The sequence below is a fragment of the Bombus fervidus genome, chromosome 16, assembly GCF_041682495.2.
Source record: "Bombus fervidus isolate BK054 chromosome 16, iyBomFerv1, whole genome shotgun sequence".
NCBI classification, from domain to species: Eukaryota; Metazoa; Arthropoda; class Insecta; order Hymenoptera; family Apidae; genus Bombus; species Bombus fervidus.
The window spans coordinates 4,328,795-4,356,783 of NC_091532.1; the positions used below are offsets into that span (position 1 = coordinate 4,328,795).

The 27,989-nt window shown below is 38.6% G+C and overlaps 4 protein-coding genes and 1 long non-coding RNA gene across 8 annotated transcripts in view; 2 read left to right on the forward strand and 3 right to left on the reverse strand.

Moving 5' to 3' along the window:
* Window positions 1-44: 44 nt before the first annotated feature.
* LOC139995750 (uncharacterized) lies at window positions 45-1,920 on the reverse strand. Its single transcript, XM_072019525.1, has 5 exons — window positions 1,726-1,920; window positions 1,084-1,485; window positions 787-991; window positions 493-708; window positions 45-415 (listed from the first exon to the last, which is right to left on the reverse strand). Exons 1-5 carry the CDS (start codon window positions 1,793-1,795, stop codon window positions 163-165), a joined length of 1,146 nt encoding a protein of 381 aa, XP_071875626.1. The 5' UTR covers window positions 1,796-1,920; the 3' UTR covers window positions 45-162.
* A 289-nt stretch (window positions 1,921-2,209) lies between these two features.
* Window positions 2,210-3,612, forward strand: Sgt1 (suppressor of G2 allele of skp1). 2 transcript variants are annotated; one of them, XM_072019536.1, is made up of 6 exons: window positions 2,210-2,365; window positions 2,429-2,539; window positions 2,701-2,902; window positions 2,982-3,181; window positions 3,259-3,337; window positions 3,453-3,612. In XM_072019536.1, exons 1-6 carry the CDS (start codon window positions 2,324-2,326, stop codon window positions 3,461-3,463), a joined length of 645 nt encoding a protein of 214 aa, XP_071875637.1. In that variant the 5' UTR covers window positions 2,210-2,323; the 3' UTR covers window positions 3,464-3,612. The 2 variants fall into 2 exon arrangements, with proteins under 2 accessions (XP_071875637.1, XP_071875636.1); XM_072019535.1 differs by having other exon boundaries at window positions 3,259-3,459.
* Window positions 3,259-5,283, reverse strand: LOC139995752 (mitochondrial potassium channel). 2 transcript variants are annotated; one of them, XM_072019530.1, is made up of 3 exons: window positions 5,039-5,283; window positions 4,638-4,936; window positions 3,259-4,548 (listed from the first exon to the last, which is right to left on the reverse strand). In XM_072019530.1, exons 2-3 carry the CDS (start codon window positions 4,800-4,802, stop codon window positions 3,784-3,786), a joined length of 930 nt encoding a protein of 309 aa, XP_071875631.1. In that variant the 5' UTR covers window positions 4,803-4,936; window positions 5,039-5,283; the 3' UTR covers window positions 3,259-3,783. The 2 variants fall into 2 exon arrangements, with proteins under 2 accessions (XP_071875631.1, XP_071875630.1); XM_072019529.1 differs by having other exon boundaries at window positions 4,638-4,967.
* Window positions 5,284-5,469: 186 nt separating this feature from the next.
* Window positions 5,470-8,264, forward strand: LOC139995740 (S1 RNA-binding domain-containing protein 1). The gene is made up of 2 exons (XM_072019494.1): window positions 5,470-7,355; window positions 7,443-8,264. Exons 1-2 carry the CDS (start codon window positions 5,502-5,504, stop codon window positions 8,214-8,216), a joined length of 2,628 nt encoding a protein of 875 aa, XP_071875595.1. The 5' UTR covers window positions 5,470-5,501; the 3' UTR covers window positions 8,217-8,264.
* The window catches only part of LOC139995766 (uncharacterized), a 64,754-nt gene continuing 43,371 nt past the window's right edge, over window positions 6,607-27,989 (reverse strand). For both annotated transcript variants that reach the window (XR_011802054.1, XR_011802053.1), the window contains one exon: window positions 6,607-9,667. This is a non-coding gene — a long non-coding RNA (uncharacterized lncRNA). The remainder of the gene's footprint in view (window positions 9,668-27,989) is intronic.

A 27,989-nucleotide genomic window follows, 5' to 3' on the forward strand; every position in this document is an offset into this window, starting at 1 on the left:
CATGGAAAGTTTGAAGCATTAAAATAGTAAGAATGGTCGAACTATAATAAACGAATGTTTATTCAATTAAATATAAACTTGGTTTCAATTTATATAAAGTTAACAAATGTTAAATGTAATTCATTTGTAAAACAGCTATAGAAAATTTGTACCCATGTATAACTATTTCCTTTTTCCTCCCTTTTTTACAACAGATATTGTTGCTGGCAATGGAACTTTTAGAGTAATAAATTTCTTGTCCTCTTTGTTAGGTAAAGCACCAACAATTCTAGCAAGGTCTGTCATTTTTTTTAGACCCATACGATGACTGAATATGGTTGCAAATAATTCCAAATCTAATGTAAAGTTGTTAATTATCAGTGCTAAGATCATACAGTGTATTACTCCCTTGTCTTTTACACTGGTTGGTCTCATTCTATAAAATATTAAAAATTAATTATTGAATTATTAAACATTTTTATTATGTGATTATTATATGTTTGTTGCACATACCTTCCATGGTTACTCTGAACACTATACGTGTCTATTATATGCGAATTAATTTCTTGAGAAGCTGAACAAACTTCAATACCACGTTTTTTAGCATCCTTGATTGGCATATTTAACCATGCTGCAACTGATTGAACATAAATCAGCAGCGCAGTCTTTTTAAGACTATCTGGATCAGATTTCACATGATGTAATGTTCGAGTGAAAAATTTTGAGTTTCTGAAAAAGCAATAAATGTATATATCAGTATACAATAAAATAATAAAAAAAGATAGTAATTTTTCAAAATAAACATACTCTTGTTTATTATTAGAATTATCATTTAAAATTTCCGTAACACTATCATACAAAGATTCCAATTTACTTTTTGGCACAATATCAAAAATATTATATACATCATTTACACTAGTTGCATCTCTATTACACTTTGGTAAAGTAGTATTTGTAATATACTCATTATCTGGCAATGATATTGACAAGTCCGTTCTGTCAATTTCAACATCTGTAACAAGAATAAATTTTAACTCTATTCTTAGGAAAATTAGCATGAGATTATGTGTATATCATAAAACATTTGCAAAGACAATTTCTTACTAGATACAGTTTGTTCAAGCTGTTCTTTAACAGATTCTACATTCACTTTTAATCTTTCGTATTGCTCTGTCCTCCTTTTCACTTTCTTTGATCCAAACTGTTTGTTCAACTTAGCGATCTTTTCATCTTCTGCACCCTTATTATCTTCCACTGCAGGTTTCTCCAAAACCGGAGTCACTTGCCAACGTTCAACCTGAACCAATCTCACCTTCCCTGTCCTTCTGTTATGAAGAACAAACATACTACGCATCAAATCTTGGCTCGTGTCTGGTTTATAACCTCTATAAACAATCTGTCCATTTGACATAGCCAGCATTGTCCTCTTCTTGTTTTGATCGTAAAATAATCCACACGACATTTTTTTGGCTTCCTCATCCTTGAGCTCTCCATTTTGAAAATTAACTATAAAATAATTATATATGTTTTTTCTCAAAATGAATACATGTAATATATGAATTATAAATTGGCAAATCGAACAAGTTGTTTATCACTTGTAATTTAGAATTAAATCAATGAAAATAAATGGCAATTACGATTATAAGAGTAGTATAATTTCACAATTCAATTATTTTTCGAAAAATAATTTACACACGAGTTGTTTCAAATATCGAAATACTTCTTAATGAATAAACGTGCAATTACCAATAATTGGCTGAACTTTGGATGGTTCTATAATTACATCATCGATAATCGCCTTGAACGGTTCTTTCATTTTTATCAATCACTGTTTAACTTCGATTTTTATTTATGATTTTAAACCTCACATTTATCTACATTAAATTTTGTCACACTGATGAAAACATTGAAGCGGCACCGGAAGTTGGCTTTCTTTCATGTATCTCACAGGAAATTCAAACATTTTGACTTAATTTTCAAGAGATAGGAAGAAATAAACTTATTTTAGAACACAACCATATCAGTCAAATTACAGAATTACTTTACCGAAATTCTATATCTTTAATTATATTTTCAAAAATATGAATTTGCATAAAAATCTACAGTCTATTTATTACTATACATATAAAACCTAAAACAGATACAACAAAATCTTTTTTCGATTTTTCTAAACCAATAAGATGGTACACCTTATAGTTTGCTCTCTTTTATGATTAGCATCTCTTTTGTATTATATTCCTCGTCTATACTATTCATATGAACTTTCGAGAAGTACGATATATGTGAATGTTGTGTTAAATTTCTTAATGGTCTGTCTTTGATATTTTAGAAAAGAATCGACCTAATGGGTAACGAAGAAACTCCAACAGCAGTGAATAATGATGAAGTAAGAAATATGGTTAATACATCAATACTGTACATGTAACATAAAAATTTTTAACGTTTACAGATGCCAGTTCCAAAAATAAGGCACGATTGGTATCAAACAGAAAGTCATGTTATAGTTCCGATTCTTGCGAAAAGTGCACAAAATGTCAAAGTTGTTTACGAGAAGAATACGGTAAATATTTCATTTGTGAAAGTGTAAGATGTATATAATGTTTTTTTAATTAGTTTTTTAAATTAATAATTTAATTATATTTTTGTCGGTCATATTTACATGAAAGTAGTTATTGTTTGGTTGAATATCAGTTGTATATTTTATTCTTTGTTTGGTTTTAGTTAAGTGTGTCTGCCCAGTTACCATCAGGCAATGAATATAGCTTGGAGTTAGATTTAGCTCATGCAATAATACCAGATCAATGCACATACAAAGTCGATCCATCTAAAATAGAAATTAAATTGAAAAAACAAGATGGAATTACATGGTCTACTTTGGAAGGAAATCCTGTTGCACAAAATACAGTACAACCCATACCTCAAGGTGAACCAAAAATTCAAATATTATGTATAAACAGAACCTGCTTTGAATGGCCATATTAAAATGATTTAAATCTTTTAAGAAATTTTACAAGCTGGAAATCAACCAGCAGAAAATCCTGGAACTACCAAAAAGACACGGGATTGGAATAAAGTAGAGAAAGAGATTGAGAAACAAGAAGCAGAAGAAAAGCCTATAGGAGAAGCTGCTCTCTATGCTTTATTCCAACAGATATATGGTAGTGGATCTGATGAAGTTAGACGTGCAATGAATAAATCTTTTGTGAGTATTTCTTTTCAAAAAGCACTTGACAAATATGTTGTATTGATTTTAACACTGTAATATTTCTACATATATAGCAAGAGTCTGGCGGTACAGTGTTAAGCACAAATTGGTCAGAAGTGAGCAAAGGAAAAGTTGAAGTAAAGCTACCAGATGGTATGGAATGGAAATCCTGGAATACATAAAATAATTCAGATAATTAAAATTTAAATTTCTTAATATTTAACACATAACAATTTCACTTTATTTTTAATAAAATCATTTATTGCAGATAAAAATTAGTTAAACGATTGTCCATATAAAAATATCACATTGTATTTGCCCAGTTTATCAAATATATATGTGTATTTTTCTGAGAAAATTATAGCCTCGGTTTCTTATACAAAGAACAATGCAACTAAATAACATGATAACAAAATGCTACAAAACATCATAAAATTTATCCAACTAAATGCATATATTAATGTATTCTTTATTTCATTATATAATTAAATATATACATGTATTATATATTTATTTATTAAACATTTATAAACGAACAAATCTCTGTTACTAAAAAATTATTTCAAATAAATTCATTGCTATGAATTGAAAGGTAACCATTAACCAATTACCGATCTCAGTATATATATGCCAATAATACATACCCCAAATACAACACAAGCTCTTTGCAATTCTGCAATATTATTATTATCTAATTCTTCATTAACCATGACTTTTGGTTCACTATTCTTTTCTATTGTTTTACGAATTGTATTTAAACTACTTTCTAATGATAGAAAACTATTTCTGAGCACATTTTCATTCTTTTCTTGCGCTTCAGATAAAATGTTTTGAATATTTGCTACCCTTATATTGTTATATATTATCGAAGCTACCAATGATATGACCGCTAATAAAGCAGATGCAACAATAGATAAGTATTTATGCTTTTGAGCATTCATTGTTTGACTATCGTGATATTCTTTAATAGCAGTTGCTAATAATGTGAAATGTTCTTTTTCCTCTTTCTCTAACAAATTAAGCTCTGTCATAATCTTTGCTTGATCTTGAAGATTTTTGTTTTCCACTATTGTCAATTGTACATACTTTGGATCATCCCTCTTAATTTGAATAAGTTCTGAATATACTTCTTTTAATTTATCATTTATTAACATTGCCTCACGATTCAATTGTCTTCTATCATCTTGACATTTGAACAACTTGTCTTGCGCAAAGATCACTTGTTGTTTAGCTATTTCAACCTTGTCCAAACCTGTTATTTGTTGATACCATTGCCACCATTTTACAACTTTCTTTGGTAACGGACTTGGTGCTAATTGTGTTCCATTTACATTTTGAATTATTGTTAAATCATTATTGATTTGCTGGAGTAAATAAATTTAAATGATTTATATTCAAACATATGTACATTATAATTTTTTATACTTATTAATGAATAAATAAAATGTAATACCTTTGCAAGAACATCATACTTTGCAGCAACTGCGCTTTGTATATTGTTCAACTTTTCTTGTGCCCTTCCAGTGACGCTACTAATTCTTGTAGATGCATTAAACAGTTGATGTTTATTTATTTCGTTTTTTAATACCTTGATGAACGATCGAAATTTTTCTGCCATGATATATTGTTTATATATTTGAATCGTATAAAAATTTATAATATCAAAATACGTAGCTGTATTCCGGTATTATTACACATTATTATCTTTATTTTAATTCCTATGTTTTTAATATTACAGAAGCGTAAATCATCCTTTCAGACAAATCATTATTAAGTAAGGTGCCTTAGAAAAGAAATAATTATCAAATTTTTATAAATATGAAGGTTTCAGCTAAGTATGTAAAGCAAAATCACCTGAAATATATGAAGAAATTTTATACTAAATCTGTATGAAATATAATAATTGAAAAATTACAAAAGTTATTCATTATAATTTCAAAATCTCATCTGTAATTTTTATATAATTTCGAAAAATATTGAGAATTGTCCGATTACACGAACTCGTCAAGCGCCTTAACTTAAGGCACATTTTTAAAGGTTAGTTCGAAGTTGTGCTTGAACTTGTTCGGAAAATTCTATTGATTATTATGATTATTAAATAGAGTTGCAGCAATTTACTAGTTTTTTTATGACAATCTTATTCGTAGTTAAGTAAGAGATTAAAAGAAATTATATGACATATATGTGTATAAATATGTTTTGTATATTTAATAATTAACCTAGAATATTTTAATTTACGATTACCAAAAGTTATGAACATAGTTCATTTTTTTCTGGTAGTTTAGATACTTGTTATTTACTTGTAAAAAACGTCATAATGAAAAGGAGCATACGACAAGTGTCTCGAGCAAGAAAAATAATTATTTCTTCAAGTGATTCTGAGGATGAACCTGCAGATGTTTCAAATGATGAAAATTATGTTCCCACGAAAGCACCTCAGAAAAAGAGGAAGACAACTACAAATAGTACCAAGAGAACCCTTTCATTAAGTGAAAATAGTAAACAAATAGCAACAAAACTTGGAAGAGAAAAAGTAAAAACAGAACTTATAGATAACACAAATGAATCAGTAGACTTGAATAAAAAGACACAAAATAAAAATGCAAAGAGGAAAAAAGAAGAAATACAAAATTCTGACGCAGGAAATATTAAACAAATATTAAAAGATATATCTTTAAAATCTACAGAATTGAAAGAATGGGCTGTTGAAGATTATGTTAGCGAAGTGAACAATATTGAAAAACATATAGTAGAAAATGTTATAAAGCTTTTTAATAATGACAATACAATCCCATTTATTGCAAGATATAGGAGGGATATGACTGGTGGCATGGAGCCAGATAAGTTAAGAGCATTGAAAGAAAGTCTCGATCATGCTAAAGTTATCAAACAACGTGCTAATACTATATTGAAGTCTATTGACAAATTAGGACAGTGGTCTCCTGCTATGCATTCTGCTGTTGTATCTGCCAAATCTTTAGACGACTTAGAACATATATATTCTTTTTTTAAGCCAGCGTCTAAGCGAACTTTAGCAGAAAGAGCAAAAGAGCTAGGTTTGGGATCTGTAAGTGATTTTGTGTTACAGGGTCAGGCACTACCTCCATTATCTTCTTTTATCGATTCCACTAAGGATGGATTAAAAACTGAGCAACAGATTATAGATGGAATTGTACATATTATAGCGGATATCATAAATAAGAATAAAACTGTATTTGATAAAGTCAAAGAGCTTGAAAGCAAATCTGCGATAAAAATCCAGATTACAGAATGTAAAACCAATAGTAAATCTGCAGATAGTAAAGAAAAGGATGCTCATAGAAAGTATGAAACATATTATGACTTTAATGCAAACACAAAATACATTAAACCTCATCAGATATTGGCTATTAATCGTGGGGAAGCGCAAAAGTTTCTTAACGTAAAGATGACCATTCCTGATTTTCTCGAAAAGGGATTTAAAGCACACTGTTATAAACAATATAATGCAGCCATCACAGCATCTAAATTACATTCTAAATTATTAAACGACAGCATTAACTATGCTTATACAAAGCTGATAAAGCCCTTGGTAATACGTAGAGTGAGAAGCGAAATGAAACAAAAAGCAGAGACAGCATCTATAGAAGTTTTCGTAACTAACGTTAAACAGTTGCTTCTTATTCCACCTGTACGAGGAAAGGTCATACTTGCTATAGATCCAGGATTTTCGCATGGTTGTAAATTAGCGGCAATCTCTGAGCAGGGTGATGTACTTGAAACAGATGTAATTTATCCACACACAAAGAAAAAAAAATCTTATGATGAATCAGCAGATATTTTGGTAGCTTTAGTGACGAAATATAAGGCTACAGTTTTAGCATTGGGCAATGCTACAGCTTGCAGAGAAACTGAAATGTTTCTAAACAAGTTAATTAAGTCCAATGCGTTCGGATCGATGGAGGTTTCGTACACGATAGTTGACGAAGCCGGAGCATCGATTTACAGCTGTAGTCCCGAAGCAAAATCCGAGTTCCCGGACCTCGACACGAATTTAATCTCTGCTATTTCTATAGCGAGACGTCTACAAGATCCACTCGCTGAATTAGTAAAAGTAGACCCTAAACATTTAGGTGTGGGAATGTATCAGCATGATCTACCAGAGAAGCAATTGTTAGCGGCATTAAATGAGGTATAAAATATAAAATTCAATAGCTTTAAGATTCAAGATAAAGTAATTAATTGACAAATTCAATAACAGCTATAAAAATGATTACAGGTTGTTTCAGAGGTTGTGAGCTTTGTGGGTGTGGATGTGAACACTGCATCTCAGTGTCTTTTAAGAAGAGTTGCAGGTTTGAACGCATCCAGGGCAAATAACATTATAGAATGGAGATCCGAATTTGGACCGTTCAAAAATAGGCAACAATTACTGGATGTGAAAGGAATTGGGAACAAGGTGTTCGAACAATGTGCTGGTTTCATTAGGATATTGCCAGAAACTTCAATGAATGATAATTCTGAGAAACGCAAGCCTGCTAAGAAGTCTAAGCAGACATATAACTTATTAGATCAATCTTGGATCCATCCTGAATCGTACAAAATAGCCGAACGTTTCTTGAAATATTGTAATTGTAACTTGGAGAATTTCGGAACTACGGAGTTCATCGAAAAAGTAAAATCGTGTGCTGACGAAGGGTTTGCTAGTTTGGCCCAGAAGCTTGATACTAACGAGACGACTATGGAGGTGATAGTCAAAGGCTTATCTATGAAGAAGGACGAGGATATACGATTAAAGACTCGTACTCCTCTTTTTCGAAAGAGTTTGCTCAGTATTAATGATTTGAGCGCGGGGATATCAGTAACGGGTGTGATACGAAACATTACACACTTTGGAGCGTTTGTGGATATAGGAGCGGGTACAGATGGACTTATACCAACGAAATGGTTAAAGAATTCGGTAGTTTCGATAGGTCAGCGTGTAGAGGTGAAAGTACTTTCAGTAGATGTGAACCGCGGAAGAATTGGCTTAGAATTAATTAACGTATTATAATATTTAATTTATTATAAATATAAGAATAAATTCTAATTTTTTACACAAGAGTCTTTATTTTTCCCAAATGATAAAACGTGTCACGCAATGATCTTTTGTTGGACTAGGCACAGAGAATGAAATATATCCGGTATACATCTGTAATTCAGCCTTTTTTCTCTCGTAAAGTAAGAACTGTTGAGAACTCTATGAATAAACATAAACGCGGAATACACGTGGAATAGCATTTGCATATTTCACGCACCACTTATTCCGGGTTAATGACGGATAATAAATTGTCCCTTAATTTTGGTAGATAGAACAGTCTGTGCTTCTATACAATACTTAACTTACCACTATGCTTTAAACTGATATTTTATTTATAATACTTTAAATAGGTAATGCGATTGATTGCAACGACCCAGGGAATCTTAAGTGCGGCGATACTTTACGAAATATGTAGCTGGAATCGAGCTACAAATTTCGAATACAGAGAAGAAACAGAATCTATTCCGTGAGTTGAGAAGTGGCAGAGACGAATTCTGAACACGTCCCGAGGCGTCTCTCCCTAAGGAAGGCAGTTCGAGGTTGCGCGATGGTCAAGTGTTACTCTGCATCGGATGCTGCAGCGAAAAGTCACAGACGCGCTCTCAGATGTGCAATCCTTTGATGTCAATTGGTTAAATTATTTTCGTTTCATTTTACGTCTATCTTTTCACTTGAGAACATAGAAATTGATCATAAACTTACGAAAGATCTTTTATCATTTTATAATTTTATATTTATTTATCAATTCTACCACGTTGGATCGATCGTACGATTAATTCTTCACGCTGGTCGTGGACGTAGTTAAAATACAACACGAACATTCGCGCATACAACTTAATGAGACGCAATTTTATATTGTCTCGTGCCACATTCCTTACGTATCAGACGCAACACGCTGACACGATCATCCCTTTCGTTCGTCCCATTTCATCCTCTCCATTTCACTCTCCTCACTCTTCGTATGCATGCTGCGTACCATCCATATACACGTGACTACTCGATTACATATAATTTTCAGGTAACAACACCGCTCCAGACAAGTACAAGAGGATTTGAAACGAACGGAACCTAGAAATCTCTAATCCCGTCACACACACACACAAAAAAAGAGAGAAGACAATGAAAATGCGCGTTAAATTAAAAGTAATTGCCATTGTCTAAATCATTGTAAAAATTCCAGCGAGTTTCTAACGGGTATCGTTACCGTGGATAAATATTATCCACGATTTTTACAAGAATCTAGGCGCGTTAGTCCCAATTACAACTAATCCCCTTATTCTTTTTCCAGACGACGCGAGCTCTGTTCTTTTCTGCTGCTCCTCGTTTCTCCGTGTCTCCCTTCCTCTTCTCTGCTTCTCGTAGACGATTTTTCGCCTGGAAGATCCTGGGGCTCGTGTATCCAGTCAGCGATGGAATCTGAAACACTTGGAATATCGTTTCGAATCTGCAGATGCGACGAAGAATTCGAATCACTCCGAACATGATTGCGGCTCTCGAAAGTCTTGAAAGTTTCGACAGATTTTGATAGCTTGATAAGCTTTCAATATTTTAACAGGCATTTTTAATTTATGTGTTTTCGTCCAAGCGGTGCGTCGAGCATAAAGCGTTAACCGTAAAGCCCATAGCTTTCGATTTATCAGAAACACGTTTATATTCATCGATATTCACGACAGTATTCATCGATGGCAGGACTTTTTATGTTGTTTCGTAACGATCGAAACAAAACGAGTCGATCAACCAACAAATTTCGAATAGCTGGAAACAGTGTGAAATGAAAAACGTGCTGTACAACGATTAATCGTAATTAATGTAACATTTTACAAAAATGAAATATCGTTGCCCATAGGCAAAGCATAAAAATGTCGCGTGACAGTCTACGTGTTATAATTATTAGCTTTAATAATAATAACAAAGTTTGCCATTACTAATAATAAATAATACACAAGTAAACGTGTGTAATTTAGAAGCAAACAAACGTGGAATATGTACGTGCCAAGAAAGTACAATTAACCCAGCCTTTGCAGTTCAAGAAGACGTTTAACTCTTCAGCTGTGCGCTGGATTTTCATACTTTTCTCTACCAGATCGAGAACGAAACTTACATTTCGTACATGTTCATCGTGAGGATCGCGCGGTAATAACGTGGCTCGTCGAAATTAACGGAACACGCAGCACGAGACTTCGCGTGGCCCTCGGCCGCAGCATTAAACATTTCACGATCATTTGATCTTGCCAACGATCCTTACGCTTCTTGGCGATACACCATCGTGTCCAGATTGCGTTTCCGCGTTGATTTCGCCGCGATGACGCGTCTAGAGTCGCGGAAGGTTGCGAGCTTTTAATTTGTCGATAACACGGCGAGGCTCCAGAGAGAAAGCGGAGGCGTAAGAAAACACGGAACAGCTCGTCGGAACGAAGCGGGGATTCCCCTGTGTGTACGCAGAACAATGGCGAAAAAGCTAAAAAACCGTAGCGCGGATACATCTACAGTCGGAGACAAAAATAAATGGCCAGATGGTGGGAAAATAAGTATCGACGAAGCTTGGTCGAATTGGTTTCAGTGTCCTGTGTACTTAATTTATTTATTCGTACGTTCTATGGTAGAAAAAACCTGTACAGCGTACTTATTATTTCGTAATTGTACGTTGGATTAGCCCATAAGTAACGCGGTTTTCTTCTAAGAGCTCAGTTTAGGACGGCGGGAGTCGTCGCTATCGGAGTTTTACAAAACCGAAGCGAAAATTTTCACAGGCTGGGCCGACGAATTACGAAACTTTTTACTTTCGTCTGGTATGCGAAAACCAACGACTGTCTGTTTACTGAATTTACTTATGGAATGACCTGATAATTAATCGTTCGCTAATTGTCTTCTTCTGTCACATTCAAGCGTTCGTCGACAGAGTTTCGTCATCGATTTGTCATCGCGTGAAATAGGAATCGCCTCGATACGAAAACGAATTGCTCGCTACTTTTGGGAAAAAATAGAAGGACAAGTAACCTTCGAACTTAGGATGACAAACAACAGTCGAAAACAGGAAAAGTTGTCGAAGAAAAAGACTAAATCAAACGATAAATCTGCGTATATCGTCGGGAAGAATATTGTGCGGGTTTCTTTGCAAGAAGATTGGTTACAGTGTACGTACACGGTGTAATAGATGGGCATACGGAGACCGTATCGGCTAGGGAATGGAGAAACCTAATCATTCTCGATGTTATCGTTGTTAGTTCAGATTAGGGGTAATATCGTACGGGGGTCTTATCCAGCCCATTGGGCAAAATCGAAAGAAACTAGAGGTTTCGTTTTATCATTATCTCAATCAGTTAGCTGTTGCGACCTCTTTGAAAAGCGTGCGCCTAAAATGTGTCGCAGAGGACAAAGGAAGCAGTTGCATACGGTTTTTCTCGTAATAATTATTTATATCTTTCTATTTGTTCGTTCTATTTCGTCTCAGCCTGAAAATATTCGAAACATTTACGGATATATCTTAGTTTTCACTGGAATTGCAATTTAAGTAGCAAATTCCAGCTACTTTTTACGCGTGACGAGTATACTCGCGAGAAACAGCCAACTTATAAAATAAATAAAATACATCTTCAAAATTGTCTTCCTCTTCTTCTTTTCTCTTGTTCATTACGAAAATATCCAACAGAATCACAGTTCGCTTCGCACAATTTCCCTTGCCAATTACCAAGTTACCAAAGTGTTAATTGTTGGACAAAGCAATCGGACAAAGCTTAAATAGCGATAAGTAAACGTATCTGAAACGGTCGTATAGAATTTGTAAGGAGCTACGTGTAAAACCGGAAGCCCCTCAAAGCTCTAATAAATACATTCGCGATAATTCGCATAAATAAATTCGCAAAGTTGAGCGTACGGTTCGGTACAGGATTTTCCTCAACGCGAATTAACATTAAACGGTGGAAACGAATATATTTGCATTTTTGACACAGGCAATGCAGCGTTCAGCGAAGCTTCGTTGGTAGCCGGTTCCCGCTAACTTGTCCAGGATATTTTCGTTGCCGACTGTACGTACGCTTGGACGAGAAGACACGACAGAGCGTAGTCGTGGATAGAAGTAACGAGACGCATAGCTCAGCTGCGAGAACGTAACACGCTTTGGCGAACTAGGTTTTACTTCGTTATTGTATATTCGCGGACCTTGTTCCAAAGCTACGCTGCAACTTTCAGCGCGTAATCTGCCACGCTTTTGTGCCGCGAATTCTCCCAAAAGCTTATCCTGTTTTCGTTTTCCGTCCGCCGCCTCCGCAATTGCGAATAAATTTCGCACGAGTGCCATGTATCGGGTGGATGGATAGCAAGTAGGTCGCGAGTATTCGGCGTCCACTTTACCAACGATCCTACTACTTAGTGATGGGTTCGAGACACGCTTCTCCGCATTTCGACTGTGTTTTTTAAGGGGGTGTCTTGAATTAGAATGTTTCTTTGTGATTTTTTTTCAGAAGGGAAAGAAAGAAACGAAGTTGTCGAATTTTGAGGTATGGTTTTATATATGTTTAACGAGTACAAAAATTTTTTTTTAAAGTAAATTCAATCGACTGGAAAGATCCACCTCGTAATTCTTGACTGAAACAAAAAACCAAAAAAGGACTAAATTATTATATACTCTTCTTCTGGGTGAACTAAACAAAGGCAGAAAAAATTTAAATAATCGTTATAGCACCTTATTAGCGCCAATTATAGCGCCAAAATTTTTAATTTCACATTTTTTTTCTGCCGTTGTTTAGTTCACCCAGAAGAAAAATATATAATAATGTAATTCTTTTTTGTTTTTTTGTTTCAGTCAAGAATTACGAGGTGGATCTTTCCCGTCGATTGAATTTACTTTAAAAAAAATTTTGTATACTCGTTAAATATGTATAAAACCATACCTCAAAATTCAATAACTTCGTTTCTTTCTTTCCCTTCTAAAAAAAATTACAAAGAAACGCTGTTTTAGAACATTCTAATTCAGGACACCCTCTTAAACCTTTGCAGTTCGTAGTGAGAAACGATACGTTGAGACAGGTGGATTGCACAAAGGAATAATTAGAGATGACAGTGATTAATAGAAATTTCAGAGATGTATTCTTCTTACGTTACTTAGACTGCTGGCTTAGGTAGTTCGATTATTGAACTGCACTACACGCAGCACGAGCAACGTGGAACGTGTTGCTTGACGGGAAAGAATGTCGAGAGTGGAACGCGTTTACATGCAGTGGCGAAGCAAAGGAAGGACGTGGCACAGGGTAGCGAATAATGAAAACGGAGAAAGATTAGGCAGCGACGTAACAAGTAATATCGCAAAGTACCGAGGCAATTGCCGAAGAAGCTTCGGACGTTCACGGTAATTTTGTTTTAAATACAGGCAGTCGCTCGAAAGAAGTAAAAGATGAAATCGCGAAAGCGAAACCTCTAACTCTCGGCGTGTTAACGATACGACGTTGCGCGAACATTGCGAAACTCGAAGAATCGGAAATACGCGGCTCGATAAAGGTCGCGAGAGTCTGAAATCCGACCGACTAGATTCCGGCTGAGACTGGAATTCCAACGCGACAGATTTCACCTCTCTGCGAATATTCTACGGAAATAAGAAAGATACAGGTAGAATGCTTATCGTTGGCGATTTTTCAAAAATATGTTCTTCCTAAACGTCTTCTCTTTTGTCCGTCTTCGTGGTTTCTTTCTTTGGAGCAAGAAATACCCGTGAGATGCTACTCTGCTCTCGACGTTGCGAGTGATCCATTACGCGTGAAAGAATCTCGTGCGTAGATTCCCTTTTGGGAACAATTTATCGATTCTCGATGACGAACATAACGCGTGTAACGAAGAGACGATAGGAGGCGCGTGAAAGGCACGTCGCCGCGAGAAAATCGGAACAGGTGGTCCGTGACGCGCGGAATCGTCACGACGTAATTGATCATCGTCGTACCTCTCTAGGAATCGATCGCGCGATCTCTTCGTCTGGCGCTCCAATTTTTAGATCGTTTAAACGCCTGTATCGTGTCTGTGGCAAACAAAAGCCAGGAACCAAGCCTTCTGACCAGGCAACGGAACGATCCCGGGTATTAAGAAGAGCCGCGGAGCTTCGCCGAAGCGTAGGTGAAAAGAAAACAAGGGATACCAGGGTTTCGTGAGCTGCAGCAGGGGCCACAATGGCGTAACGACAAAATATAGGCTGATATTGCGAAGCGGTGAGCGTGTAGGTTGCAGCCCCCCGGGTGAAAAGTAGTTTCAGAGCGTCTAGTCTAGTCTAACAATGGCGCGTATGAAAAGGGAAGAAAAAGCGGAACGCATGAAAAGCGTACCGGAAAATAAAGAGGAGATAGAGAGCGAAGGCAAAAGAGGCAGCCAGGCTGGTGAATTCAATGCCAAGGTTTCGAGCCTTCGGTTAAATCGATATTCGATATTTTCCGTTCACGAGCTGATACGGTTCGCGTTGCAGCAATATTATCGCGTTTCACGTGTCTCTTCCTTTTGCCCTATTTCATTTCCTCGCCTTCTTATTTAAATTGGTATTTAACGAGTCTGTATTACGCACGACGATGATCGTTTAAACACGCGAAGAGTAGCATTTCTATAGATTTATCGCGATCCTAGAAGATGGCATTTTTAACAATGAAATTAACCCTTTTGTAACAAATCACATCGTTCTGATCCTTATACTCGTCGCTTGTTTCTCTTCCTTCTTTCTTAATTACACAACTTCAGAGAACTGTATTCTCGTGCAACTATTCGGTAGAGCAAAGTGTCGCGTTGTTTAAGCTTGTCTCCGTGGAATATGTCAACGTTCGTGTACCTTCAGAATTTATTCGTTTCTCGCTAACTATTTGTCCAGATCGACGTAATTTAACAGAGGCGTTAACTCCACGACTATACCACGCAAAAATTGACTTTCATCCGCCTCTTTAAACATTTTCTTCTCTCGAGCCAAATATCCGTAAAAATCGTCGATCTAAATACAAATATCCGCTAACTTTCGCTGCTATCTGCCAATGGAACGAGGAGCTTGCATCGCCAAGACCTTTCTACGAGTACACCTTTCGATCGTTCCCGCCAGCTACAAGAATGAAAAAGCTTCGCGCGGCATTCTTCTTCTTGCCTATCGAGCCGAAAATAAATAGCAAGTCGAATATCCTTACTTTATCGAGCGTTCGACGACACAGAGCCGGGCCGGTTACGCCGGTATCGAAAGCGCCGCCGAAGATTATAATAATTTTCCCGACCGATTCGAACGTTGGATGCGCGTAGAGCAAGGGGGATGGTCACGTAGCAACGATTTCCTGCTTATCGCGCGTGCCTCCTAGTTTTCTAGATCGTTTCACTTTTGGCCTGTAAGCGAGCTTTCTATTTTCCATCGAGAATACGCTCGACTGTGCGGTATTGTGTGTCGCATCGAATATACGTCGCGGCCTGTTCCGCCCACCGATGTCGTCCGATTTATCCGATTGCTCCAAGGAAATCAATCGCAACCCTCTCTCTTGCGAATGTCGCCACTCCTCTATATCCTGGTCAGTTTCAAAGAATTCCAGACGAGCTTGAATCTTTTAACGACCAATGCACACTAGCAGATGCGAGTCTACTATTACTACGTTTTCAACGACCGACCGATAGATAGATATTTTTAATTTTAATTTTACGCTTCTACGTCCCAGTTTACGCGATTCGCTGTCTCGATCTATCGACTAATGGATTTTAGGTCTTGATCAGGTCAATCGCGTTGCGAAAATGCGTTTGAACAATTTCAGGAGATCGATAAAGTAGGAAGTTACAGGTGTACAGAGTGTTGCGGAATGTACAGGCGGCCGTAAGGCGATTACTTATGCAAAGATAAGAAGAAAACATTTCACCCGGGACACAGTCTCCGAGGAAATCGGATTTGAAAATTTATCAACTATACTTGAACATGACCGGACAAGAGCGAATAATCGACAAGAGATTGTTCTACGGATGAGGATAAGTGGAAAATGTATTTTTGTTTGCCTGGTTTTTTAATTAAATTTGAAAATTTTAATTTTCCTTACTTTTCACTTGTACGATTATTTCCTGCCGATTGCTTACCCACACCTGGCTGATAATTATCCAACTTCAAGCTCGGTTTTTTCGGACGAAAAATCTTCTTGCACATCTCTTTCTTACTCTTTCACCGGGTTATTATCGTGCACACCTTATGCTCGTTCGTACGTGCATTATTCGGCCGCGCCCTGTACACGCTGCCATTTCATTGGCGAACGAGGAGATTGATCGTGCAATTGCAGACAATATCGTCGCTTCTTACACGAAGCATCGAATACAGAGACAGAGTGTAATTCTTTGGCGTGCGTGATTCCTCATTTTCAATCTCTCGGATCGTCACGTATCGCGATGAATCTAAATTGTATACGACGATCTCGTTCAACCTAACGGTATCGTAATACAGACACACACACACACACGTACACGCACAGACAGTTTCAATTCACATTTAGAAACAGGTCGATAGAGATCACAGACCATAGAGAATAATTGCGAAGCAAAGGCGAAGAAAGATTCGCAAACATTCGGATACGGCGATTTAATACGGCAGTTGCGAGCTTTCGCAGGAAATGAATTGATATCCGTCAGCGGAATGGAATCCTCGCTGCCTATGGCGAGACATCATCCGTTCTACGTTCGAGGATCGTTACCAACGTAGGTAGCGGCAAGCCTGCTTTTCCCCTTCGACGTGAAAAGGGATGGTCGGAGGGTGTCGCGTCATCCGTGCTTCAGCGTTCGCGGTGCACCACGATAATTGGATCACCGAGCCTCCTATGAGTCCTCCTATGAGCGACCAAAATTAAGTAACCTGCGGCGCACGATATAGTGATATAATAGAGAGCGCGGTGCGGTATAAAAGACAGTTAGTTAGGTAATGGAACGCGGGGCTGATCGGTTATTTTTGATACACTCGACGCGATCCCGAAGATAAGCCTTTTGGCCGAAAATGTGGTACGTTCGAATAAAATTGTGACGGCATTCGACGACGGAATTTTCCGATGGCTTCGCGACACAAAGCGCTATACCTCCGAAGCGTAAGGCCCACACGCCTAATGTAGCATCATACGCGGCGACGGTCGCGGACATCTAACAAACGCGTACGTAGTGAGAGAAAAGAATCCGTTTGGTTTTGAACAAAAGATTTATTCCGTTCCGAACTGCGAGGTGCGAAGGGTCCAGCGTAAGAGCGAAGCAAACACATTTGAGAAGCGTAATTGTTAATCGTTGATCGTTGATTGTTGGTTGTTAATTGTTAAATAAACCCTTTTTTGTTGAACATCGAGAGTATTTTTTGGGCACTTGCATCCAACCTCAAGATGACGATATTGGGTTGGCAACTAAGTGATTGCGGATTTTGTCATTATCACCTAGTGATAATTTCACCTAGTGAAAAGGCATGGCGTGATGGAAAGTCGTATTTCCGGTGCTGGCATTCTCTTGCGCGTCCTTCTTCCCATTTACATTTATATCGACATTTTCCATTGTTTCTAGGTGTGTACGATCAGCTAGGACTTCGCGTCTCTTCTTCACCCTGATGGAATCCATAGATATTATTGGATTGGCAACCAAGTGATTGCAGATTTTGTCATTATCACCTAGTGACAAAATCCGCGATCGCTTGGTTGCCAAGCCAGTAATATCTATGGATCCCATCAGGGTGAGGAAGAGACGCGAGGTCCATCTGGGTGGCTGATCGTACACACCTAGAAACAATGAAAAATGTCGATATAAATGTAAATGGGAAGAAGGACGCGCTAGAGAATACCAGCACCGGAAATACGACTTTCCATCACGCCATGCCTTTCGGATCGAATTGATTACGACGTGTATTTCATCGATGGTTTCGAGGGGATCGCGGGGCTGTTGGATTTTTACAGACTACCGGGGAATTTGTATATTTCGATGCTGTTCGACGAACAAAAAGAGTCTTAATGTTTAATATAAAATTGGAAGGAAAAATCGTGTTGTATAATACTGGTCGATTTATCGACCTAACTCGTCTTGGTGTATTCGTATACTTGAAAGCTACTGTGCTTTCGATAAGCAAGAAAACTTTCACCGTTTAATACAAAATTGGATAGAAGAATCGCGTAGCATGACACGTTGATCGAATCGTCGATTTATCCTACGACGCTCGAATTTCTATACTTCAATGCCTGCTCTTGTTTGAACGAACAAAAACACTTTCGAAGTTTAATACAAAACTCATGTATACCGATAATAATAGTTCTGTCATACTACGTCCGAGCTCAAGATACTTTTTAACGTTACGAAAAATACGATTATGAGCGGAAGAACGTAGCACGAGTTTGACGAACATAATATCGTCTTACTACCACATCGAATGAAATCTGTAGCGGCACGTGGCATTGCATTTCCATAAAACCAACGACGAGACACAATAGTCCTGGTATATTATACTACCATCAAAGTTACCGTGTCGTACTCGGAATTATTATACCTTTGGCCATTACCGCTGGCAGGACCAAATTACCGAGCTGTTGAACGAAACAGCCTCCATATTTACAAACGACGAGGAGAGAATATTTCACCGGTTGATATAAATATTATATCTTGTTAGAAGGTCGTTGGTCGAGGGCCGCATCGGAAGGCCTTAAGCCGTCGAAATGGCAAGGCGGTAAAGAAAGCACGGGGCGGAAAAAGCTTCTTCGGTAGAAGAGGCGCTTTGTGCTGGCGAAAGGTTGCACGTCCGCTAAAGCCGCTCGGCCGACCGGTGGAAAGCAATTTGTACCACGCTTAAGTTCCACGTATTATTTACAGATCACTCGTATACGTATTATTCGACGGTGATATACGATTACGGTGTGACTCGAGGCGATAAAAATTGAATCTCGGCCGGTGAACCGTTCCAGAAGAACGGAACGAGGTTGTAAGAAATTGTGGCTGATTTATACTGTTCTATAATGTTCTATGTTATCGTAGATTTACGTTGTTTTGCAGCCACATTTAACGCTCATCTCCCGACATAGCAATGTTTCAGATTTTCTAGTACCTCGTGGTCATTGTTCCGTGTAACGTTGTCTATCAACAACAACGTTAGAACACAGATCTGCAACGTCGCTCCGAAGAATTTTATTCTTCCACTATAGTTCTACGATTTTCCATAATGTTACTATGCCGTATGACGTGCAATTACAACCCTGAGCGTGCAACCAATGGAAGCGCTTGTACCAGATTTAATTTGTAACTTATTTCGTTGTTATCATTTGAAATAAAAATTCGAAAGCTGTTTTATATTTATATAAAGCTCCAAAGCGCAAGAAATGTATTTTTAAATTCTGTATTACGGAGAGGAATAGAGATAGACTGTACGCGATACAACTAAATGAATTCAGGATTATGTATTAGGCGTACGAACGAACAATCCCATTTTACAGCGAAATTCAACGTTTATTTAATCGATCCAAGTATTTCTTCTTGCTTTTTATAAGAGAATCACGGAAGAATATCGCGTGTCTTTACAATTAAACAAGATCCGATCGTCAGGCTACTGATTAAGAAGGACGTTCTGTGAAATTGCTGCGCGATAACGCTAAGCCTCGAACTGCTGCTACGACAGAGTACATCATAACGAGTTTTGCGACAGCCAGCTTATTCACTGGATATTACTCCTTCCGATTACTACCTGTTTCGATCGATGCAACACGCCTTATCCGATGAACCCACTTCCAATTAGCGGAGAAGATACTCGACGGTCGGATCTTGTCTAAAGACTACATGCGGTCTAGACGGTACAGCGGTTGAATTTTTTCGTGATAAAACTCGTCGTTGATTCGACGATGGATGGCTTAAAGCTATAATAGAGAGCAACGGCGAATATTTCGATCGAACAAGTTGCGGCGCTATTCTTTAAGCAGACTATCAGCTTCGCTAAAAGATTTGTTTCTACTCCTAATATTTTGCCATTTATTGGCAACTAAGTGATTGCGAGGTTTGTCAATACCACCTAATGACAAAATCCGCAATCACTTATGTTGAAATGGTCGCCACTTCTAAGAAAACTCTACATCTGATCTTTGGTTTTCTCAAGCACCGAAGCCATCGACAGCGCATAGACAAAAGAATGCGTCGAGGACAGACCATAAGCGGTACATGTGCGACGTTGGCTTCAGGGTTCTTTTAGTCTCAGGGTAACATTGCTAACGTGCGGATCTGGACCAGTTCACATTGTATTCCACACTTTGTACTTTAATATTCACAATGTATATATACTTACAATACCTTACAATTTATCCACGCGTTTCTTTGTATTCACCTACAACAAATAAACCTTAACAACTTAGTTGCCAACCCAATACATATTGATCCCCCCGTATTAGCTAATTATACGAATATTATTACACGAATATTTTGTACGATTATTCACATTTATTTCGATTAATTTATTCCTCTCTTGGAATACTTTTCAATGATCGCCGCGTCTACCATTCTACTTACGAAGGAAGGAAATGATATTCTCCGACTACTACCTGGAAGACTCTTCGATTGAATCAATTTCCTTCCTCTATTTTCATCTTCTCTATATTCATCGGTTACATCGTGCGCCACTTTCCTTCCACTTTTTCCTCATCGAGAAAATAAACTGTGTTCTCTGATTACCAGTTTCGACATTCCTCCTTCGAAGTCCGATTTACCCATCTAATTGTTCCGCTTCACCTTTTCCCGTATTCACCGTATCCAATTGCCTCCGTCGTCGTCGTCGTCGTCGTCGTTGTCCCCGAGATTCGTCCGATCGATCGACGTCCCGAATGCCGGTACCGATCGAATATGCATCAGATCCTGCGGGATTCACCCAGAATCTTTTTACGCGACTGCCAAACCATGGTACACGTTCTAAGAACGAATTGCACGGAAGTAGAACGATTTAATGAATACAACTGGCGTTCCTTCTTGCCTGCTGGCTTAAGTTATTATTCTCTCTACGGATTTACATTCTTCTGCTCCTCTCGTGCCCTGGCAATTTCGTTATACGAAGAGAAAAAGGGTTGAACGCTTAATCGTAACCTCGGTCGACGTCAAAAGACGGCGTAAAGACGACTGTTGAAAGGGCTGGTGGTTCGCGGTATTTGTTGAAACTTCAATGTTTTCAATTTGCGTAAAGGAGAGAAGCGGAATTTTCTAGAGTAGAATAAATGAAATTCTTTCAGAGTGAGACGAATTAAAGGTTTAAGTGATATACCTAATTTCATTAAGTGGAGGGGAAATGGGTAGGGTCTTTTAGTCGGCAACTTTTTCTCTTCCAAATCCAACGTAAATGGAGAATTTACGTTCCTCTCATATCTCTGCGACTTCGTTGTACGAAGGAAAAGAAAGTCGAACGTTTAAAGCTTACTCGACGTCGAAAGATGACGCAACGAAAGTTTCAAGAGGATTTGTCGCTGGTATTCGTTAAAATTTCATAAAGCAAGTTCTTTCGCAACGGGATGGACGAGAGGCTCGTTTTTATTCAACCATCGTTTAATTTGTTTAATTCATTTATTAAAAAACTCGGCGGTAAGGGATCCCTTTTACAAGTAGGTTCTACGCGATAAAAGGGAGATAAGCGTCGAGGCTATGAGACACGAGTCGCTGCGAGACAATGAAACAAACACCTGGACTTATACAGGGTGTACTAAAGCTACGCTCGAGTCAGCTAAGGCTTCGTACAGTTTCTTTCCAAGATCGCTGGTCGAGTTGACTTCGTTGCACAAAGCGTCGCCTAACTCACAATCGATACAGCGTTTACGTGGGCAAATCTGGAGAGGAAGGACGGACGGTAGAATAAGAAGAAAGAACCGGAGAATGGTGCGTGTAGAAGGCTTTGATAAGGCTAAGGAGCTGTGGACAGTCGATAAATCCATTTAAGATTTTAAATAGAAGAATAGTCTCGGCAGCCAATCGCCTGGCAGCAAGTGCATAGAATTTCTAATACGATTTCACGAAGCGAGGGAAAAGAAGCGAAACCTTTACTCTTTTGTCGAGTAAAAGCGTCTCTTTTATAAATAAAAACAATTAATCCATCGAAGATATTTTCCGCCGAGCCGATCGTCGTACAACGTAACAAATTCGAAAGTTGCCAAATGTAGCTATTTCGGTGACTGCAAGCTCACGAGGGACTTTTGGCACGGTCGAGGGGATGCAAGAGTGGTCGACACCCTGAAGTAGAGATGCCGTGCTTTCCTACATATTCATGCCAGCCGTTTCGAATAGAATATCTACGCGCAATGCATAATACTCGTAGCGACGTATGAACATTGGACGCGAACCAACATCGACTGTTGTATCTTGCTCTCTTTCCACCCCTTTTGCTCTCTCAAATATGTACGACAGAAACCAAACCGCTTTACCTTTCCGCCCTAGCCCGTTTTGTTAGCCTCTGCGATGTCCCTCGATGTTACACGCCAGCCCTGAAATATTAAATCCCCTTTCCGCTTCGTCATCTTCGAAATCGCCGTTTCGCCGAACGATTGTTAACGCTATATTACTCGTTGGTTAATCACAGTTCAACGGATACGAATTTATCGTTGGTTTCGTTCGACGATTCCATCCAACGTAGACGTATCGTATGGTTCATTGATGTTGGACAGAAAGTTGAGAAATATTTAATGAAAGGAATATTTAATCTCACCGTTCGAGCGGCCGCTCTGCGTCTTCACCACGAACGCGACCAAACGTTCGCGAAGAGTAGACCGAACGTTCAAAGAATCGAACAAGGAGAATTTTTGACGCATCTTTTTGAACATTGTCGGAGCTCTGTTGCGACATTCTAGGAGAATTTTTTATACCACTTTTTTCAGAGTATCCGATGTTCGATTTCTGATCGATTCTGACGAGTGTTCGTTTAACTAATTTTAGTAAAAAATGGAGAAAGCGATCATCATCGTGGTAATATTAATCCGCTAAGGGCGAACGTTGCCATAACGCGCAACATTTCGTTCGCAATTTTCGATCATTTCGCGTTATCATCGGAGGTCTCTTGTTTAAAATCGCGACGACGAAGAGGAAAAATATTCGCCTGCGTGTTCCTTGGTCGCTGTTTCTGCCGGCTAAATTTTACGATTGCATAAAATTTAAAGGGATAACGACAAGAAACGGCAAGATAGCCGAGGTAGAAATTTCACGCGAGCTGAAAACGAAACGCGCCCCGTTAAAAACTCTCGCGCAACGGGTGCAGCCGACTGCACTGCCGGCATTTTTAATTGAAAAAATTAATAACAGCCGGCGGCGGTACGGAGACCGTGGCCTCGACGCGGAAGCCTCGCCCTTCCCGTTGCAAAATTTCGCTTCTTGGGAACGGAAGCGCGTTTAACGAGACAGCGAACTGTCATTAATCAAAATTACGATTTTTTGCGACCCTGAAACTTTTCTCGCCAACGGCAAATACGGAGCGAACCTCGCTGGTGGATGCGAAAAGAGTCCTAGAACGAGTGCTACAAAAAAATCTTAGAGTCCGTAAAATACGCGAAAAGTATTTATATTTTTCTCTTATTTTTCTACCAGTCGCGTCCTGCACGCTTTTGCATGTTATTCGCCCGGACCCTCGATGTATATAAATGGAATTTACTATATTTCTATTCTATCATACTCCATGGTACGTGGGATATCCAAGTCCCGCAGGAAAAGCGATAAAGATTGTTATTACAATAACGATTACTTCGTCTAAAACTATTGTAGTATCGTGGACGAGGGGCCTGGGGGGTGTCGTGCGAGTTATAAAGAAGCGGTTGCTGAGCACGTACGTGGTGGGTCTAAGACGAAAATATGAGGCTAAGACAAAAGACAAAGGATTGCTATGGGACATAAACGAATTGATAGCACTATGAGTTGAGAAGTCAAAGAGCGTGGATTGCGTTGTCAAGATAGTGTTGTTAGCGTTGTTGAGAGGGAGTTGAATCTGTGTTGACGAGAGTTGATAATTAATTATCTAGTTGTCTTAATTATAATACGTTGTTTGGTTTAGTTCATGTTAAATAACCATTGTTTTCTGTTTAACTAACATCCGTTTAATTCAATTATTATTAACAAACTAATTATAATAGTTTACGATACTACACTATTTATCAATTGCATCGCATTCTCGTGTAAAGGAACACTGATAAGATGGATATCGGAACGTTCTTGTCATTTTTCAATGTATGCCGGGCAAATTCTCTGTTCAACATCGTCGATGGCCCTCTGCAGGATCATCGAGTTCCACGGGCCATTATGCCCGTCGCGATTGACAAAGTTGGCCGCGAGGTTGAGATACGGCAGAAAAATTAATGTTCCATGGCGACTCCATCGGCGGTGTCTTGCAAGGTATGCCGCGAGCGTGCGAGGGCCTACGTAAGGGTTGGCTGACGACTGGTGTCGAGTATAAGAGTCTCTTTGCACCCCGTCGATCAATATTCCGTGCAGTGGCGTAGCACGGGAAACTATTTCTTTTTCCCTTCTAACTACTCGCAGACTTCCGAGTCAATGTGACTGGACCGACGAGCAAACGAACCTCGTGTAACCGGATATATAACCAGTACGCGTTCCCGTAATCCAGGGAGTTTGCGGACGTGGAGGACCGTGTGCACCGAGAAACACGAGTTATTAGATCTGCGTTTCATCGTACATTGCATATCGCGTCTTCCTCTTATTCGCATCCATCGTTCGATCTATTACGCGCAGTTATTAAATTTGCCTTTCATCGCAGATTGCGTTCCATCGGGTTCCGTATTTTATTTACTTCCAGCCTCTATATCTGTTTTTCTTAACCCATTGTGAAGGATCGAGCGATGGTTTGTCGTAATATTGGGAATAAAAATTACATTTAGATGGTGGAGCTCTTCGTGAATTTACAGAGAATCTGAAGATGCAGAATTGACGCGTATAATACGACGAATATAAAACATTCGTAGCGCTCGTTATAACGTTTAACAAGATGAAACAGCTCACTGCACGCGTTTTTCACGCCATACGTTCGTAGGATCACCGGATCGCGTAAATATCCGCCGTCTAATTCTACCGAGAGATTCGCCCATTGATAAATGTCAGGAAAACCGCGGTCAACGAGTCGAATTCAAACGAAACATCGCCTGCCCTCTCTTCCATAAAAGTTGCGCTAGCCAAAGCCAGAGATTTCAATATACGATCATCCGGCAAATCCTTCGATCGAAAGTTCACCGTTTTATTTTCTGGCGGATCGTGGCGTTTCTTTACGCGGCGAATATTCGCCAGAATTAACGCGTATGTGCGCGATTTTGCGCGCCGGCAGATCGAACGCTCGCGATATTTAATTGTACTCATCGTGGCGCGCATCGGCGACGGGCGAATTCCCTCGCAGCGCTGCAATTAATTTTCTCGATCAACGCTCTGCACACGAACCGAACGTGTCTAGCTCGTGTATAAATGCCGGACGAGGAATTTCCGTCACGCTCGTCCGATGGAATCGATGGCGTCACAGACGAAAAGAAACCCGCGTATTTCGTGGTGTAACGTGTTTATCGGTGTTTGGGGTAGACGATATATCGTTGCGATAATCAAAAGATAAGCGATCCATTGGGTTTCGATTTTGGGACAATTTTCGGTCGTGATCGTCTATCGCGAGCAACGGAATCGAGACAAACCCGATACAACGTGATATTACACGCAGTGGCTGGTGAAATTGTTGGAACATTCGGGTCGAGAAATTTTTACGAATGTATCGTTACGCGCATTACGTGCGAAACATATTGAAATTTCGTGGCTGGCAAACAGGCAAATTTGAAACCAACTGGAGAACGTACAGAGAACGTGAGTCTCCTGACACGACGATTTAAAATAACTCGTATGTTATTCGTTGTAGGAAAAAACATTTCAAACAAGAGTTGCACGGTGTTTTGTTCTAATCTGCTTTTCTTATTACTTTGCTTTTTTAACGAGATATCAGAGTCACCTTCGGTTTTTTAAATGGAATTTAAATTCCTTTTCTCAAACTCGGATTAAGAAGAAAATGTTGATTGTTTTGAATTACAGTAGCTACAGTGACATCGAACAAAATTTACTTTTATTTTCTCACATCTTTCTATCGTTATCTTTCTCGTCAAGATATTTCAAACGATTATGTATTCCCAAAACTCATACGTGCTAGCTTTCATTTGCGATATGTTCTCTTCCCTGTCGACAGACTTTGTTTATGTAATTTTCAGTAAATCGAGGCACGAGTGTATATACCACGTTAACACTAGAACTACCGATAGTTAACACGAAGCTATTTTTACCAAAACCAGTCGAAACGATTGGTCTTTAAAAAATACGTAACAATAGAATATTTGTATATTTATTGATTTATCACTTTCTTACAGAAGCAATTCCACGTTATGTAGTACATTTTTGGTACTGTTAATCCATCTGGGATTTCTAAATGAAGGTTGACACATCTATAAAATTGTCGAACCAATCGTTTTGACTGCTGTGGTATTTCTAGTGTTAGCATCTAGCGATCGATCCGAAATTTTCCTGGTAACTGATATCATCATATCGAATGATGCGCGGTAGAAGTTTGGGAAACGTGTGGGAAATTATACAAAACGAGGAATCTGGTTAATTGGGATTCGATAAACAGATTGCAGGATTCTTTTACACTTTGACAAGTACCAGTCATTTTCACTGGTATTGGTATAAGTAGCCTTGATACAAAATTATTTTCACTTTGAATACATAAAGAACGAAATAAAATTCATTACATTATTTACACATTATATTGCAAAAGTCATTATATCATTGTGGAAAAAAATATAACACGAAGTAGGAATTCTAAAATAAAATTGTAAAACCAGTTAATTTGCCTGGTGTGACAGTTCCAGTGTTAACTATATAATATCCCGCATAACTTCCATGTATGTTCCCGGAATCAAGAGTTTTGCCAACGTAATCACGACAGTTGCGTGTGATTATAGTGCCAATGAAATTTCAACATCCAATATATAAAAAAAAAAAAAAAAAAAAAAAAAGAAGAAACCATATGGGCAAGCTACATGCCAATACTTTCGCGAGCAACCATACGCGCGATATCCTCCTTCCAATACACATTTCCATCAAACATCATATTTCAATTTCTACTAAACCAGTCACATGATTCGTATTTGCAGCATTCCCAGAGAAACCGGAGGTCTTCCAGCATCGAGCGTGTCGTCTACTAAATAATAAGAGACAGCAAACGAGGGCTACCTACGTTGCGGTCATTGAAATAAACTAGTTTATCTTGTTGACCGGTCAACGAGTTCGATTCCCTTGTCTATGGCCTCTGTTCGAAGAGCGAAAGAGAAAGAAATAGGAACGACGGTAGAGAGAAGAAGGCGAAACGACAGAGCTGCGGAGTTTCCTGGAGTGACGGACCTCGAGGTAATGCAATAACGACTTTATTAGGGTTATCGACGTACGCACGTGCCTCAACCCTCTGACATTTTAACTCTTGGCATGCTCGTTATGCAAACCCCTGTGGATCTAACGACCAGTCGTCGTCTCCTCCTGTCTAGCCGTAGCAGAAGAGCCCGCTAATTGCTAATTACCTTACAGTTTTAATCGATCACCGCGACTACGTATTGTGGTCACGATACGGTTGCTGGTACCCGTTGGTCGATTCAATTTCGTTCGCTTCTTATGCGAGCGAGGATCGTCAGCGAAATTCATTAACTTCGTAAGGTACAGGTAACGGGATAAGTGGATTTGGTTTTCGATTAAACGATGATCATATGCTTCGAAATGAATATTCTGTGTTATAAATAT

Coding starts and splice junctions, on each gene's coding strand:
- LOC139995750 (XM_072019525.1), bottom strand. CDS start 1,795: ATGAAAGAACCGTTCAAGGCGATTATCGATGATGTAATTATAGAACCA. Junction 709..786: donor AATTCTAATAATAAACAAGA/GTATGTTTATTT, acceptor TTGCTTTTTCAG/AAACTCAAAATTTTTCACTC. Junction 416..492: donor GTTCAGAGTAACCATGGAAG/GTATGTGCAACA, acceptor AATATTTTATAG/AATGAGACCAACCAGTGTAA.
- LOC139995752 (XM_072019530.1), bottom strand. CDS start 4,802: ATGGCAGAAAAATTTCGATCGTTCATCAAGGTATTAAAAAACGAAATA. Junction 4,549..4,637: donor AGTATGATGTTCTTGCAAAG/GTATTACATTTT, acceptor TATTTACTCCAG/CAAATCAATAATGATTTAAC.
- Sgt1 (XM_072019535.1), top strand. CDS start 2,324: ATGGGTAACGAAGAAACTCCAACAGCAGTGAATAATGATGAA. Junction 2,366..2,428: donor CAGCAGTGAATAATGATGAA/GTAAGAAATATG, acceptor TAACGTTTACAG/ATGCCAGTTCCAAAAATAAG. Junction 2,903..2,981: donor AGTACAACCCATACCTCAAG/GTGAACCAAAAA, acceptor AAATCTTTTAAG/AAATTTTACAAGCTGGAAAT.
- LOC139995740 (XM_072019494.1), top strand. CDS start 5,502: ATGAAAAGGAGCATACGACAAGTGTCTCGAGCAAGAAAAATAATTATT. Junction 7,356..7,442: donor TGTTAGCGGCATTAAATGAG/GTATAAAATATA, acceptor AAATGATTACAG/GTTGTTTCAGAGGTTGTGAG.